Source organism: Camelina sativa, chromosome 6 (assembly GCF_030686135.1).
Source record: "Camelina sativa cultivar CO46 ecotype springtype chromosome 6, ASM3068613v1".
In the NCBI taxonomy this organism is placed as follows: domain Eukaryota; kingdom Viridiplantae; phylum Streptophyta; class Magnoliopsida; order Brassicales; family Brassicaceae; genus Camelina; species Camelina sativa.
This window is the reverse complement of record NC_141885.1, coordinates 2,552,030-2,569,515: the sequence shown is the minus strand read 5'-3', so window position 1 is coordinate 2,569,515 and position 17,486 is coordinate 2,552,030. Positions and strand designations below refer to the sequence as shown.

At 32.0% G+C, this 17,486-nt stretch overlaps 3 protein-coding genes across 4 annotated transcripts; 2 read left to right on the top strand and 1 right to left on the bottom strand.

The window, feature by feature from the left end:
- Positions 1–1,472: 1,472 nt before the first annotated feature.
- Positions 1,473–4,365, bottom strand: LOC104790184 (transcription factor AIG1). Of its 2 annotated transcripts, XM_087455748.1 has the most exons (3): positions 3,793–4,365; positions 2,846–3,346; positions 1,473–1,659 (listed from the first exon to the last, which is right to left on the bottom strand). In XM_087455748.1, the coding sequence occupies exons 1-3, from the start codon at positions 4,279–4,281 to the stop codon at positions 1,570–1,572; spliced, it is 1,080 nt and encodes a 359-aa protein (XP_087311874.1). In that variant the 5' UTR covers positions 4,282–4,365; the 3' UTR covers positions 1,473–1,569. The 2 variants fall into 2 exon arrangements, with proteins under 2 accessions (XP_087311874.1, XP_010514188.1); XM_010515886.2 differs by lacking the exon at positions 1,473–1,659 and having other exon boundaries at positions 2,474–3,346.
- An 8,437-nt stretch (positions 4,366–12,802) lies between these two features.
- On the top strand, positions 12,803–15,483 carry LOC147942170 (uncharacterized). Its single transcript, XM_087455951.1, has 3 exons — positions 12,803–13,492; positions 13,577–14,093; positions 14,312–15,483. Exons 1-3 carry the CDS (start codon positions 12,803–12,805, stop codon positions 15,481–15,483), a joined length of 2,379 nt encoding a protein of 792 aa, XP_087312077.1.
- A 422-nt stretch (positions 15,484–15,905) lies between these two features.
- On the top strand, positions 15,906–16,978 carry LOC147942169 (uncharacterized). Its single transcript, XM_087455950.1, has 2 exons — positions 15,906–16,362; positions 16,479–16,978. The coding sequence occupies exons 1-2, from the start codon at positions 15,906–15,908 to the stop codon at positions 16,976–16,978; spliced, it is 957 nt and encodes a 318-aa protein (XP_087312076.1).
- Positions 16,979–17,486: the final 508 nt, after the last annotated feature.

Genomic DNA, 17,486 nt, shown 5'->3' with positions numbered 1-17,486 from the left:
TTTTCTCATCTTATTATATATATATATATATCATACATGAATATATATATATATATATAGACATCATATGGACAATTTATTACTTCATGTAAACTTCTTTATATAAAAAACTTATCCTCAGTTTTGATTATCTTCTTCTATCGCCAAGTATCACAATTTTATATCCTTCTTTCTAAACTAATAGACTATGCTGTTATTTTTGGCTGTAGAGACTTTGACTTTAAAATTTTAACTGCAGAGAATTTGATTGTAGATATTTTGACTGTTGAAACTTTAACTGTTAAAATTTGATTGTTTACCAACAACTTTTAAAGTTGCAGCTGTTATTTTTATTATTATTATTTTAATAATAATGAATATATATTATGTCAAAAATTAACTCATATAGCACTTTAATGAAAAATAAATTTTATTAATGATAAATTAAAATTCTAAAAAATATCAATCAAATATGTGATTTTGTTTGAAAACTAATAAAAAATAAACAACTATAAGAATAAAAAATAAATAATTGAAGTTAGATACATCAATTTATTAAGTTATTAAAATTTGAAATAATGCAAAAAATATAAAATGCATTGAGTAGTTATATGAGCAGTCAAATATCTATTTACCACTAATCAAGGCATTGTTCGAATGTTATTCTATTATTAATGATAAATTTCATAAACTCTTTTACATTATTATTAGTGATGATGATGAAAAAAGAAAATTTGTTATTGAAATAGATCTTAAAAGAAAGAGAAAAAATGAGAGTAATTAATTTATAAAAATAAAATATGTTAAAAAATATATATATATATACTTTTAGATAGCTTTTAAATATAAAAGGAAGAAAAAATGTTTTTAAAATTGTTTAGTGTTTAAAGTATGGGTTACGAGGCTTTAAAAAAAATGGGAAAACAAAGAAGATAAAAAAAGTAAGTAGCTTTCAAAGCTTTTAAAAAAATAAAAGGAAAAAAAAGTTTGATTGGCAAAAATGTGCCTATCAAAACTATCAAAACTTTAAACATTTTTAAAGCCTTAAAAGTGTGCTACCAATCAGGTCTATTCGTATGGTAAATTTTGATATGTAGCATGTTAGCTAATAACGCGAAGGTCACAGGTTCGATCCCTGTATAGGCCACATTTTTTGTTGTTTTTAATTTTTCCCTAACATTGGGCCTCAACATCAGCCCATGTGTCAAAATAATAAGCACATCACCACGAAACACAAATATCGAATACTGCATTTGTTGGGCCAAATTTGGGTCTACGAGTTGGTTCACTCTGGCCTATAACATACTCATTAACGGGTTGCTTTAACTAATTCGTACGTAACTGTATTTTGAGTCATTTTTTTCCTAGTAGATTATATTTTCGAGTACATTTCTCGTTGGAATCTACACTGTCTAAAAGCCGTCCAAGAAATACAACTTTTGGACGATTTTAGATCATTAAAAAACTCCAATAGAGAAAGAACCTAGTTGAAGTGTTTGAACCAAGTTAAAATAACATGTAAGATCCATGGTTACAAAATAAAGTCTTTTCTTTTGTTGTAGTACTTGTACGTAGAATTTGGGATAGTGACTAAATTAGAAGAAAAAAAACTATATATACAAAAGTGACGACGAGATCATATATGACGTAATGTGCTTGTGGTATTATCATCAAATGCCTCTGTAATAATAATAAATAACGTAGGTCAGTAACGGCGAAAGAGACAATATTGCAAGAGATCCCAAAACTAAGTTTCTATAAATAGAACAAAGATCTAAGTTCTCACTTCCCACGAAAAAGATTCGATCTACTCCTCTCAATCGATTTCACTTGTCATAACTTACAAACCCTCCATCACATAAATTCTCTACCTCAATCTTTTCTAGGAAATATCGCATTAATAAACTATATATTTGTACGGTATATAGATTGAGAGGAAAAAATATTACGAGCGTCTTATACGTATCAGAAACTAGCAAAGGTACGACTACGATATAGACCATTTTTACCCATGCACATTTAAAACTGACTTCGACATAAATAATTGTTTTTCGTTTGTAACAATGGATATGCGAGAGTGAAAACTCTACATATACTCAGTGTTCAAAAAAGCGGTCTAGGCGCTAGGCGTTCAGCAGACGCTTAAATGACCGCCTAACCCGCTTAAAATTACATATATTTTATTTTAATATTTATTTCTAATTTTTAAATTACATATAATTAAATTATTATGTTTTATATCTATATACGTAATTATAAACATTTATATGTTGTTAATATAACTTAAATAAATGTATTTTTCTTACCGTTGTTTATAAATTTTTTATTTTTATATCATATATTTTAATAGAATTATATATATATAATGTTTTATGTTGTAAACGCCTAAACCGCCTAAAAACCATCTAGGCCCCAACTAAGCGTTCTAGGCACTAGGCGTTGGGTCACCGTCCAGATACCGCCTAGCGCTTTCTTAAACACTGCATATACTATATGATCATAAAATAACTTCTTGATTCCACTCCTTCATTAATTAATACAAACCCAAACTCTTTAATTACATTTCCTATATTAATCAAGACGAGAAAATTAATGTCTTAATGATAGCACAATATATAAGCCAAACCCATCACTATAAAACCCTAAACAAAGGGTTCTTCATAGATTAAAAAAACATAGAAGAAGAAACCCAAACCAAATCTTAAAAAAGACACCCAAAAAGATACTACTAAATATTAAAACCACCAACCCATAATCCCATTTTGCAATTCTAATTAACTAAACCCTAATTAAGTAATGATGACTTGACAATCTAATTAATAATAATTTTATGGAGAGGGATTAACTAATTGTAACATCGATTTACCATCTTACTAGTCCTTTGTCTCTTAATACTCCCTGAAGATGACTTCTCCAAGTTATTGTTATCATTGCTTTCATCATTATTATGGACACACTTCTCTATAACCGCCTTTAACGCTTCTTCTATCGAACTCACACGATCATTCATCATCCTCTCTGCATCATAGCCTTCCATATCGTCACCATCATGATCCTCTTCATCGTCTTCTCGGCTCAAAAACAGGACGTTCTTGACACGACCACCTACGGTTGCGATCTCAGCTTTGAGAGTTCGAAGGCGAAGAGACTTCAAGGCATTAATGACGTCATGCATGAGGTCAGTCCTGTCCTGGCAGCAAAAGGAAGCTCTTATCACCAAGTTTCCTTCTTCGTCGTTGTAAGCCGAATCCACGGTCAGATCGTCGGGCTCTGTGGGGACTTGACACGTGTCCGTGATAAGTGATGTCTGTCGTTTTAGCTCCTTCATGTGTTGGATCACTTCCGCTAGCAACGAAGCTTTATCCGTCTGTATTAAAGAGAAACGAATCATAAATATGTACTAATTTTTTTTTTCTGCTTCTTCGTAATGATAATAACTACAGATTAAAATACCACATCTATGAACTATACTTGCCTACCAGAAATACCAATTTAATTAAGATTTTTCATAGTGTTAGAAAAAAGATAAATAACAATGAAAAAAAAAACAAATGACAATAGTACCACATATGTATATATGATCGATAACCACAGAAAAAAAAAGCATATAAATATATCGTGTTGAGGCACTTATCAGTTTTGAAAATTTTACAATTACTATTACTATTAACTAATTATAACTGAATAGAGATAAATTTTCGAAAGTACCATTAGATAGTTAAATTAATTAGTATAAATTTTTCGAAAAACATACTTAAATTTCAAAAGATCAGAGACGTGAAAGGGGAAGCGTATTAATTTATGACAACTTACTTTGGTTGTGTTTGGTAGAATACTACGCAACTTAGCAAGGTGAGTGTTGATTCGCTCTCGTCTTCTTCTCTCAGCTTCACTATGACTCTTGGAAGCAGCTAAAGCCTTAGCATCCATGACTTCTTGTGCACTCAATTTTCCCATGATCTCACCATCGAACCCAAAGGACGAGCCCCGACGCATGATGGGTCCAAGAGCTTCGGACAGAATCCTCAGATGGTTCTGATGATGCTCCATGGAAGGAGGAGGAGAGACGAAACTGTCGTTATAGTTAAAGGAAGAAGAAGACGCAGAAGCTCTTCTGTCAAAGCAGTGAACTGGGTCAGAATAACGGGTCGGGTTAGATGGGAAATGGGTCGGGTCAAAAGAAGGTAAAGATGATGACGACCAAGGGAGGATCTGAGGATGGTGATGAAGAAGAAACTGGTCTTGGTAGTCTTGTAAGTTGTGAAATGTTTGAAGACAATCTTCTTCTTTCATTGCATACATCTTTTTTGTTTTTTTTGTTTTTGGAAAAGAGAAAGAGAATTATAGAAGACGAGACAAAAGGTCACAAACATCCCATTTGATAATGGATACACATGTTTATATATAGTGGTATATAATGTGTCTCCCTATATTTTAAACAAAGAAAAATGCTTTTTTAATTTTAATATTAGTTATTTCTTTCGAAATAAAAAAAATCAGTTAAAAAAAAATAAACCTTTTTACCGGTTTGTACAATCAGACCGCCATTATCTTCGATAAAAATACACATTACATATACTAAATAAAATTTAATGTAACCTAAACTATTACAAAACGTAGTAATGTTTATGGATTTTTTTTCTTTTTTGCTAATCAAAAATTTCTAGTAAACTTAGTTTCTTTCTATTTCATAATTATATAAAAAAAAGTCAAATTCTTTCATTTACTGAATCTTTTCTTTAATTAATGTTAGTATCAATTATACGTTTTCTTTGGGACCACGAGTTTTTTTTTTTTTTTTGGGGTATATTTATCATGAATATTTAACAAAAAGAAAATGAAACTGTAAGGGCTGCACATCTTCTTTGCTTTTCTTTTACGACTTCTAAATGGGGAGCTGTCATCATCTTGTAGATTTTTCTGATGGATTTGGCTTCCTATGAACAATTATTATTTATTTGTGTTCTTAGGTATACAGATTTAATGTTAATGAATGTGTGTGCTTTTCTAATTGTTATTAGAAGAATTTTTGGTTCCTTTTCGCACATAATTTAATCGTGTTTAGGATAAAAGTTTTTGCTATTTGAAAACGAGGAATACCACGTCACCACCTTTCTGATTAGTGCTAACTATAAACTACTATATAATAAAAATTACGATTTAACAGTTGAAGAGCTATATAGAGTTATTTCCGAATTAAATTAAATTAGTATGATCAACGAAATGCGATCAAGAATATTATGCAATAATAGAAAATTCTGTCATGAGGCGTTGAGTAAAAACTGGTAGAAAATAAATGATTTTAGCAAGATGATTGTGGTCAGCTTCATAGACAAACATATAGTTGACAAAATTATTTCATTTGAAACTTTTCTAGAAGTTAGAATGGTCAAATAGACACTCATGTTTACTTATATTTTTTTGGCATTTGAGCATAATCAGGACCCAAAAATATTGCCTAAGAAACCTTTATTATTATTATTATTGTCTCAAGTGCCAACTTGTGAAAATAGAAGTTTTTTTTTTTATAACAACTTGTGAAAATAGAAGCTGATGTCTAAAAATTATAAATAAAGCACAGAAGCAATATATACACATTTACTATATCAAAAGGTGAATTTTTCTTCAACAAAAAGGGAATTAGTCAATGTTTTAAAATCTGGACTGGACCGATCCAACCACGATTCGGTAGATATTCCGGTCCTGGTTACCTATAAAAACCAGACAACTAAAAACCCACAAAAAAAACTCAAAAACCCCGCTAAAAACCCGTGAACCGGTGGTTGAACCGGCGTGTCGGACCAATGGGTCAGTATCAAATTAAAATATTTTATTTTTATTACACTTCAAACTCAAACCAAATTAAAATTAAATGTTGTTATTTATAGAAAAATTACTTAGTTATTTTATCTAATCATTTCAAAGTTTAATTTTAGTTGTTTAGTACTTCATTATGTATGATTTTTTCATATAATCATATATTTATAAAAAAATAGATATTATATTTATATAATGTAAACAAACCAATAAACTAATTGACTCGTGATTCAACCGATCGATCGGTTGATCCAGTTACCCGAAAGACTTCCAATTCATTTTCCGGTCCGGCTGTTTTAAAAACAGTGGAATTAGTAGTTGAACAAAACAAAAAAAAATGTTCTATTAATTATATTTTTCTCGGTTAAACCTAGCTCATCTATGAGACTAATGCCTAAAAAAATATAACTAGAAATTTACAAGTTATGTCACGGCTATTTAAGGCAGTGATTAAAGTAATTTTATAAAATCATAATAATTTGACATGCATTTAAAGGGGAAGAAGAAAGAGATAATGAGTATTGTTTTTTCATCAGTGTCTGAAACAACGCGTTAAAAGAATTTCATTTGGCTGCTTAATGTTTTTTGTTTTTCCAGTGGAAAGTAAAATAATATTATACTACAAAAAAAACTCGAAAAATTAAACTAAAAGAATATTATAAAAAACAAACACTGACCACAGGACACACGGATTGTCTACCGACCAGAGACCAAAAAGACTTTTACTTTTAATCATTAATAATCGCACTCGTTTCTTATATAGCCAAACCCACTTTCTTGTTTTTTCGTTCCTTCTTTAATCTTGTTTTTAATCTAATCAAAAGATTTTTCTATGTTTTAGATTTGTCTCAAGTGCACTGAGGAGATTCTCTTTTTTTATTAGTCTATTCATACATATCCAAAGAATATCTCTGATTATGATCTGTATATATCTTTCATTGTATACTATTTGCTATAATCATACTAAAAATTATTCAAATCCTAAAATGAATTAATAAATATGGTTCAACCTAATACAATTTTTTTTTTGGTTGGACCCTATAACAAGTTTACCGTCAGCCATTTTATCAAATACTAGGACATTTACTAATTTTTCAAGGAAAAGAGATAGAAAGGCTTATTTCGTATTTTTGTGTGTGTTAAATATCCATTTCTCAATAAATGATAGGATACTAAAATGCTTTGTGATTCAGTTCAAATCTTTGGCTGTCACACGTATTATCAAAAACTAATCTCCGACCAAAACAGATAGTAATATCAATAGAGGAAAATGATGAAAGAAAATTTATACTCTCTGCCTCGTGACTATTGATGTTTAAAAGCTTTTACATATTTTAATAAAATAATGATTACTGAGTTTAAATATATTTTTTCTTTGATTAGAAAGATATTATTTAATTTTAAACCAATAATAATTCAAAATTTTAAATATTTTTAATAATTATTTTTAGAAGTTTACAAAACATCAATCTTTATGCAACAAAAAAATATTTCAAAACATCAATCTTTATGAAACAGAGAAAATATAAATTATACACCAAGAAAATAGGATAGGGTATGAACTAGGGTTTTGGGGTGGTGGTGCAGAGTGAAGAGTGAAGCCCACACAACGTTCAACATTCTGGGCTCTTTCTCCACGCTGTCTTCTTCTTTTTCCTTCTCCAAGAATTCTAAATCATTGTCTTTGAATTTACTCCTCTTCTTGTTTGTTTCCAATAATACTTCTATTTTATCAGTACTTGATTGATTTTTATACATGATTCTTTTCTGTTTTTTCTTGTTGAAACTTGAAACAAACCTCGCTATTATTCTTTTCTCGAAAACTTTTTTCATAGGTCGTCCTATAGAAAAGACATTTTAACAATCGATTTTACAATATTGTATATGTATTTTTTTGCTTAAATTTGTTAAAAATTTACATATCAGTAAAAAAGATTAACTCGGTGTCATGTATATTAATTTTTTTAATATAAAAATTAGATGTTATAATAAATTTTGACCCTAAATTAGAGAAATTCACTTGACCATCCAAGTAAATCAATATACAGGACGGATTGCTACCATACCAATACCTTTTCAGCCATTTAAATAACAAAAAATAAAAAATTGTTCAAAATAATCAATGTACTTAAATTTAACTAACTTACCTAGAAGACTTGTCTAAATTAATGTATACGAAAAGAATGAAGTAATGAACACAATGCATCAAAATCAAGTATACGAAAGGTAAAATATATCATGAAGCCATATTTTATACACTGAAAAAAGTGATAAACATCATATCAAAAGCAGCAATAAAAATACTAGTTTCTAATGACTATGGACATAACCTGACCATGTTTCACGGTACCCAATACTATATAACAAAAATACATTTTTTTGCATCTATTATATTATATATTGTCACGAGACCATGCCCTTCAGCGAGTATGTGCGTAACTGTTGGTCCATAAAATGTAATAATTTTATGGTGAAGAATCATATGATAGGAAACCATTGTTGGAAGAAACCTATAATCATTACCTTTAAAATAAAGTCAGTAATTCATGTTCAAAAGGCCTTTGAAAAAGCTAAAATCATTTTCATCTTGACAAGCATGGCTCATTTAGGAATCCGCTCATTTAAAACAAAATCAGTTAGTTACTTTGGCTTTAACTATATAGTGTGATAAAAAAAAAATTATAGCAAAAATATATCAGCGAATCTGAATGAAACTTCAGTATATAGTAAAATTGGTATTAGAAAAATTATGAAGTGATCTAAACTCATAGAATTAGAATACATTTGTAATTTCAATTTGTACCCCAAAATTATTTTTAATATTTTTTTTCTTATCATGAAATGAAATGAAACATTATAAAACTTGAGAGTTATATATGATATGTCCTTCATATTACTTGCAAATTGCAATTACCAATGAAAATTTAAAATTGGGGTTGTGTTGCTATTTTCAATCCCATTAAGAATATATACGCCGCTGAAGAATTTTCATAGGTTATAAACTCTTTACGGTTCATAAGTATTAATAAGTCTTATAATATTGACCCGTTAGCATGGAAATTAAAACGTATACATATTTACACTTTTTTTTAATATCATAAGTAGGAACTTGTAACCATGATCAGACCTTAATCTGTCAATAATATGCCAACCATGCACCATACCAGTTGAACTCAAAATCAAATATATACTGACTCTTTACACTTTCAACAACCAGTTGAGTTACTTTCAGATGTCATATATATATATATATGTATATAGCCAGAGGTTGACCTTTTACACGTGAATATGTGACTACACACAACAGATTTGTGCAAAGGTCTTCACGACCACATCATTACATATGTATGTGTATATACATACACACATACGTAATTCAAGGGTCTTAAAGCATGTGTGAAATAGATCATGATTGATTACAAAAGTGTTCTTCCGTTTTTAGGTTTCATGTAATTTTGTGTGATGTGTGTGTGATTACTGGCCTATTTGTATCCCATGATTGGGAGTAAGGTCGAACTCTTGTACCAGGGAAAGCAACAAGACTAACTTAACAATCTCTCTAAGAGGTTTTCATTTTGGCAATATTTATGTAACTTAAGCAGAGAACAAGTGATATAATTAGAGAAAACAAAGTGTCCACTAGTTTTTTGCTGTAATTTTTAATTAATAAACAAAATTGGAGTACAAATTGATTTCTGGGAATTTCGACGTGCATCTATATATAGTAGTGTACAGCAATAATAAGAATTATCAAGTTATCTTATTTCGATCAGGTAACTAGTAGATTATCATTACCTGGTTAATTACTCATTAAAAATCAATGGAACGCATGTTTTGTAATATTATAGCAAAGTTTCTTTTTGACCACATTTTATGAAAACCTAATCTCAATGAAGTGGTGGCATAGAACATCATGAATTGTATGAATTAATGTATAACGTAACATGCCGGGGATTTTATAATTGTATGAAATGTTTAATACGAGAATATATATGACTAATTAACTACACATTCGCTAGCTGACATCCATTATTATTATCTGTAAGTGAAACAAAACTAAACACAAATAACTTTAGTAATTAACTGTTATGCGAGAAGGAGCTTGTGGAATAAATTACAGTATGACTGAATTTTTTTGGAAAATAAGTCATGGTGACATATATAAATATAATATTAATTAATCCATAACTAAGTTTAACCATAATTAAGGTCCATAACTTAATCATTAGATGTTTACCAGTATCCGTCGTTCAAACACCATATTAATATTTCATTCATCATCCATAATAATAAAGCATGCACATAATTGTGTTTGGTCTATGATCCGAAGAAGTAGACAATTTTAAACATTAGTGCACGAAATGTTGTTTTCCAAAATGAATATAAAGATGCAATATTGCAAATATGAAACGGTGACGTGTGATGAGGTAGGTCTTATGGAAGCAAATATGAAATATTGTATAAATTAGTCTTCTTGTATATGGAAGTGCTTGCCCATGTGTGTGTTTGTGATCTTTTATTGTGTAATTTTTGATTTATAGATAAAATAAATAAAAATGTGTAAGCATATATATAAGAAATAAGTAAGCATCACTTTGTGGTCACACGCATGGGTTGTCTCTGGTCCATTTGCGTTTCCTTTTTTCACATTTGTGGCCATTTGTAGCCTTCTTATGTCACCCCTTTACATATATATTATATACACACATGTATGAGTGTGTTTGCACTTTCTTAATATTTTAAGGTTTTTTAAAGTGAATATAAATTCTTTAATAGAACAAAAGTTTGGTTACGATTTGTGAACATTATCCCGGGCGGTGGGTGCTCTTTTAGGGCTTTGATAATCATGACGCCATGCTTACTCCACTCATTTTACGTCTTCGAATTACATATCATATTCATAATTCATTATACAACTTAACATGTTGCAATTAATTGTCTTGTTCACTAAGAGAAATAGTTTTTATAGAGAAGTTAACTCAAACAACATACATTATACATGTTTACAACTTTCTAATCTATAAAACTTTGGTATGTCTCTAAATTTTAACTCTTAATCTAAAAGCACTACTATCATGTTGACCGAATCTACCACTAGACCAAATTTCTTAATACGAAATATTCTTCGTAGCTATTAATTGCATAAGATATGGTACGATGTCTATCTCTAACGTTATAAAATATATCAATGTAAATATTATATATCAGTGCTCTAAAAAATTCATTTAAGTCTATATATCGGCCAAAGGAAACAAAGTTTCGACATAAAATTATCAAAGTATACTGTAAATGTGGCTGCCCATAAAAAAGAAGATTATACACACACATATATATATATATATAGTATAATATAGCTGAGATTTTTTGAGCTCTAGAATAACAATCGAAATTTTGAAGAGTCGCGTATTCTTATCATATAATTCGTTTGTTAAAATCAAATAATTCGTACTGTTAAATTTTAAGAATTTTTAACTGTAAAAATTAATTGTTAGCAAGTAGATTAATCTGTTATATATATTTGTGTTCGTTTTCTACATAGTATGTGAAATCCTAACATACTCTAGTGAAATAATTATTTATTCATCTCTGATGGAATCTCGCTGATTTTTGGATCGGTTATATTTGTTACTAGACTCTCATTAATATTGTATCATAGATCATGAGATTCCAAGTTAAAATTGATTAGTAATGAATAGAGTGATTTCTATCTTTAATGTAGTATTTTTAAATTTTGACACTCAAACATGTTTCTTAATTCGGTTTGGCCCCAATAATACAAATTGTTGTTTGACAATTTTTGTTTTCCTTTTCAAATTTCTCATGTTTCTGGAAAGGCTTTAGTTGGACTTACTGTGTCACTTGTGGATTTGTAATAAGAACACTTTTTTCATTATAAGCAGTTGTTTGGGCTTATGTCATATTCGGCCAATTAGTCATTTTGGGCTAATATGTCATTTTCTGAGTCGCGTAGGTCGATGCATTATACCTGTGTTACAGTTCTTTTTCCCGTTAATTGCATATGTTTTCTGTTTAGGACCTTACTTGAACAAGATACTTCAACTAGTTTACTAGTACATTTTCCAGAATTAACAGTCGGTGGCTGTGAACAAAATAAAAACTAATAATTGTACTTTAGACTGTTGCGTCTTCTTTATTTATTTAATTAGTATCCGGACTCGGAGTATAAGAAAGACAAAGAGTATCTTATAATTTTTAGATAATGCATTGTTAAGAGAAGTTACTGCAGCATAGATGTAAGTTTTTGGAAAAACATAATTGATTTACAAAATCTTTTGCTTTTAATTTGTTTAACAGAGTCCAGGGCCAAAAAACTTATATAACAAAGAGAAGAAAAAAAATAAAAATGAAATAATATGAAAATGAAAAACACAATAATCATCTTTTAAACAAAATAAATAAATTACTGTCTTTTACATTGTTTTTTTTTTGTCTAACCTTATTCAAATAAGTTGCATATATACAATATCATCTATATAGTTTAAAATTAGTGTACAAAATCTTCATTTTAGATTTTCGAATACAGTATCTAAAACTATCTTATAATTCTTAGCATATTAAACTACATGGCTGATTACTAAAAAATCCTCATATTTCTTACTATAAGATATTATAATAATCATATCATTTATTTACATCAAATTAGAAAACTAGGGGTAATTTACTTTTTCTTTTAAAAATAATTGTTTCCAAGCATTTAACTGAAAATAACATTTCAACAAGTTTATCGTATTAATAACCAAACATATATGAAAAAATGTTTTGCTCAAAAAAAAAATTGAAATATTATAATAAAACAATTCATTTTTATTCTATTTTTTCACACATGCTCTCTAGTTACAGTGATACTCTTTTAAAATATAGATAATTTTTGTTGACATATATCCAGTCTCTAGGGCGATTTTTTGTGCGATTGAAAGTTATTACCCGGAGGATCTTATCTCCTTGCCGAAGTGTCTTTTCAGAGTGTTTTTGTAGTTTTGGGACAATGAATTTGCTTGGTTTCTTTCTGCCTAAACGGTTTTATGGCAGTTTTTCGATTCCGTTTATCACGTTGGATAACCGTCTTGAGAAACCGCCATGGCCTCAACAGTATAAAACCCCCTTTCCCGGCAATTCTTCTCTATCCATTATGTCTTCACTTTTCCTGACTCCGTTCCTTGATACTTACTTAGTCACTATGAGTGATTACATCAAAAAATCTCTCCAAGATCTGGATTTGGGGATTACGGATGCCCCTGTTCTGCTACCCCCTCAATTCATCGCAAAGGCTATGACTGCGAATCGATTCTCTCTTGTGGTTCGAACAGTGAATCCTAGGAAACAAAATTTGCGGGCTTTGATTGATCATATGACACGGATTTGGGGTTTCAAAGGCTCGGTGATTGGTCGTATCATGGGGGCTCACAAAGCTCTGTTTGTGTTCCAGTCTAAAGAATCCCTGAATATGGTGTTGCGCCGTGGCCCTTGGTCTTTTAATGAGTGGATGTTGTCGGTTCATCGTTGGCACCCACACATCACAGATGAGACCTTGAAGACAATCCCCTTCTGGGTGCAAATTAGGGGTATCCCCCTCCTCTACCTTTTGAATGACATGGCCAGGTATGTTGGTGAACAGTTAGGGCCTGTGGATATTGTTGATTTCGATGAAAATGCCCATTTGGTAGAATTTGTAAGGGTTAGTATAGAGTGGAATGTGGATTGGCCCTTACGCTTTCAATAAAATTTCCAATTTACTGTGGGTGATAACACTATCATTAAGTACCGGTTCGAAAGACTTAGGAAATTCTGTTCAAAGTGTGGCTCACTGAAACATGATGTTGCTGAGTGTGGTGCAAATGATGAGGAAGCAGATATGCACCATGATGTACCACCACATGATGAGAACCATGATGGTGTTCCCCCGGGTGATCAAGATGGTACGTCTGAAGCCAATACCTTGCAGACCATTGATCCTTTTGAAACAATACCAGGCCTGAAATGCCACTACTCTACCCCGGGTGCGGGTCCTAGTTCTGCTCCAAGTTCTTCACCAAGTGTTTTCGAGGATACCGACTCAACTACAGAACGTCTACGTTATTTACACACAAAGTTTACCAAGGAATTCATAGACACCTTCTCACCCGTTCATGAAAACAGAGGTTCGTTCAGAATAACTGAACCTGGGAGCGCAAAGCGTAAACGTGTGGATGTGGAAGCTTTCTACCAACAGTGGGAGGCGGCTGAAGATCAGGCGGTCTTGAGCCAGATCCGAAAGAAGGAGAGGGTCGAGTCAGAAGGTTCGTGCTCTGCAACCAACAAAATAGACAGAGGCGCGGGGGGCCCGGTACCCCCACTGTTTCCATGACGATCATCTCATGGAATTGTCAGGGTTTTGGTACATCAAATACTCAAAATCGTTTACATAGGCTCTGTTGTATTTTTAAACCTAATATTATCTTTCTAGTATAAACTCTAAATAAGTGTGCTAAGGTGAGTGACTTTGCTCATTCTCTAGGATATCAAAATGTAATTACTGTCCCTCCTGTTGGTAGGAGTGGTGGTCTTGCTTTACTTTGGAAAAACAATGTTTCAGTGTCCCTGAACTTTAAGGATGCTAGAATCATTGATGTAAACGTTAAGTATTATAATTTTCAGTTTTATTTGTCCTGTGTTTATGGTCATCCAATCCAAGACCAACGTCACCATCTTTGGAATCGTGTAAAACAAATTTCTTTAACCAGAGATGGTCCTTGGGTATTGGTTGGAGACTTTAATGAAATTTTCTCAAACAATGAGAAATTGGGTGGTCCTATCCGAGCTGAGTGGACCTTTCGAAACTTTAGACATCTTATGTCTTTTTGTGATCTCTCGGATATAAAATCAACTGGTGATAGGTTCTCCTGGGTTAGAGAACGACACTCTTTTACGGTTAAATGTTGCCTTGACAGAGTTCTAGTCAATGAATGGAGTGCCACTTTCCCAAATAGTGAATCAGACTTTCTGGACTTCAATGGTTCTGATCATAGATCGGTTCTACTATGGTTTGGGGTTCATGATCCAAAATATCGTAAACCTTTTCGCTTTGATAAAAGATTATTAGATGTGGCAAGTTTCAAGGATTATGTAAGAGAAGGTTGGAATGGTTGCAAGAGTCAACGAAATCATACCATTATTGACCAGATCAGGCAGTGTCGTACTTATATGGCACGTTGTAAGCGCAATCACAAGCTAAACTCTACAAAACAGATAGATGCTCTTCAATTTCGTCTTAACAGAGCAATGTCTAGTCTATATCGTCCAGACAGAGACCTTATCCCACAGCTGAGACAAGAGCTAGCAGTTGCATACAAGAACGAGGAAATCTACTGGAAACAGAAAAGTAGAAATTTGTGGCTACAAGCTGGAGACCGCAACACAAAATTTTTCCATGCTACAACAAAGAACCATTTCGCACAAAATTATATAACTTCAATTAAGGGCGATCAGGGTAATTCCTACTGTGGTGATACTGTTATTGGCAATCATGCTGTTGATTTCTTTCAAAATCTGTACACTTCAACTGGTCACCAAGTTACACCGATGGACTTCGCTGACTTCGCACCTACTGTCACTCAAACGATCAATGATGAACTAACAAAGCCCTTTCTATTATTGGTGATGATAAGGCGCCTGGTCCGGATGGACTAAAGGCCAGATTTTATAAAGAATGTTGGGATATTGTAGGCCATGATATAACCAACGAGGTTAAAGAGTTCTTTGCTACATCTACCATGAAATCAGATCTAAATAACACCAACATATGTATGATACCTAAAATTCCTGAACCGGTTACACTTTCCGACTATCGTCTTATTGGTCTTTGCAATGTAATTTACAAGATCATTTCTAAGTGTCCGGTAAATCGGTTAAAAGGCCATTTAGACACAATTGTATCAAGCTCTCAGGCTGCTTTTATTCCAGGTCGTATGGTAACTGATAATATCTTAATAGCACACGAACTCATGCATTCTCTCAAAGCAAGAAAACGAGTCTCTCAAACATATATGGCGATTAAAACCGATGTTAGTAAGGCTTACGATCGTGTAAAATAGAATTTTTTGGAAACAACGATGAGGTTGTTTGGTTTCTCCAACACTTGGATCACTTGGATCATGGCCACTGTTCGTACGGTGGAATATGCAGTCCTTATAAATGGTACTCCATATGGTAAGGTGATTCCTACCTGTGGGATAAGACAGGGAGACCCGTTATCACCGTACTTGTTTATCCTCTGTGCTGATATTCTTAGTCATCTCATCAATTCTCAAGTTGCGTCTGGACATTTGCAAGAGATAAAGATTGGCAATAGAGTTCCTCCTATCACTCATTTGCAATTCGCAGATGATAGTTTATTATTTTGTAGAGCAAACAACCGTAATTGTCAAGCCTTTGATGTCTATGAATACTATTCAGGACAAATAATTAACACATCAAAGTCTCTTATCATGTTTGGATCGCGTGTGTATGGACATCGCCAAGTTTCAATGCAGCAAATTTTGAAAATTTTTAATAAAGGAGGTGGTGGAAGTACCTTGGTCTATCAGAACAATTTGGTAGCAAAAAGAAAGAAATGTTTGAATATATTGTCAATCAAGTTCGACAACGTACTTCTAACTGGAGTGGAAAATTCCTATCACCAGCAGGGAAGGAAGTTTTACTAAAATCTGTAGCAGCTGCAATGCATGTTTATGCAATGTCATGCTTTAAACTTCCACTTGGTCTAATATCAGAGTTGGAGTCCTTATTGATGATTTGTTGGTGGAAGAAGAACACATCTACAAGAGGTATCTCGCGGATTGCTTGGAAAAGACTGCAATTTTCTAAGAAAGAAGGTGGTTTGGGCTTTAGAGATTTAGAGAAGTTTAACGATGCTTTATTGGCGAAACAAGCTTGGAGGATACTGAAATATCCTAATAGTTTGTTTGCTAAAGTTATGAAAGCAAGATACTTTTCTGATGATTCAATATTAGATGCTACACCAAAAAAATCTCAGTTTTATGGTTGGTCGTCTATACTTACTGGTCTTGATTTGCTCAAAAAAGGTGTACGATATGTGGTTGGAGATGGTTCATCAATTCGTGTAAATATTGATAATGTTATAGCTGACCATCCCCCACGCCCAGCTTGTTCTACTGATCCTTAACTACGATGCACTCTGTATGCATTTATTCAATTACATGGCTCTATTAAATCTTGGAATACTTTCACTACGACCAATCTTCTGGAACAAAAGGACTATGATTCTTTAAAGCAAATTTACATTCTTCAATCCGAAATGATAGATAAGATCATTTGGCACTACAATTCCTCAGGTGAATACTCTGTTCGATCTGGCTATTGGCTTGCTACACATGACCCTACAAATATGACACCTGCTCCAAATATTCCTCATGGTTCTGTTGAGGTTAAAAACAAAATTTGGGCTCTAAATATCTTACCAAAAATAAAGCACTTTCTTTGGAACGGTTTGTCAAAATCAATAGGAACAACAACTAGACTAATCTCTCGTGGTGTTGCCATCGATAAAACTTGTCAACGATGTAAACAGTCTGACGAAACGATAAACCATACTTTATTTATTTGTCCCTCGACACAGCTAATCTGGAATATGGCAAATCTACATCTGCAGAGTTCTTTTCATAACACAGACC

Excerpts from the sequence above, each read along its gene's own strand:
- LOC104790184 (XM_087455748.1), bottom strand. The coding sequence starts at position 4,281 with ATGTATGCAATGAAAGAAGAAGATTGTCTTCAAACATTTCACAACTTA. Across the intron at positions 3,347-3,792 it reads TTCTACCAAACACAACCAAA|ACGGATAAAGCTTCGTTGCT; the intron begins GTAAGTTGTCAT and ends TCTTTAATACAG. Across the intron at positions 1,660-2,845 it reads GACAAAGGACTAGTAAGATG|AGGCATTTGATGATAATACC; the intron begins GTAAATCGATGT and ends TTATTATTACAG.
- LOC147942169 (XM_087455950.1), top strand. The coding sequence starts at position 15,906 with ATGAGGTTGTTTGGTTTCTCCAACACTTGGATCACTTGGATCATGGCC. Across the intron at positions 16,363-16,478 it reads TAATAAAGGAGGTGGTGGAA|GGAAGGAAGTTTTACTAAAA; the intron begins GTACCTTGGTCT and ends TATCACCAGCAG.
- LOC147942170 (XM_087455951.1), top strand. The coding sequence starts at position 12,803 with ATGAATTTGCTTGGTTTCTTTCTGCCTAAACGGTTTTATGGCAGTTTT. Across the intron at positions 13,493-13,576 it reads ATTTGGTAGAATTTGTAAGG|TACCGGTTCGAAAGACTTAG; the intron begins GTTAGTATAGAG and ends ACTATCATTAAG. Across the intron at positions 14,094-14,311 it reads GGAGAGGGTCGAGTCAGAAG|GATATCAAAATGTAATTACT; the intron begins GTTCGTGCTCTG and ends CTCATTCTCTAG.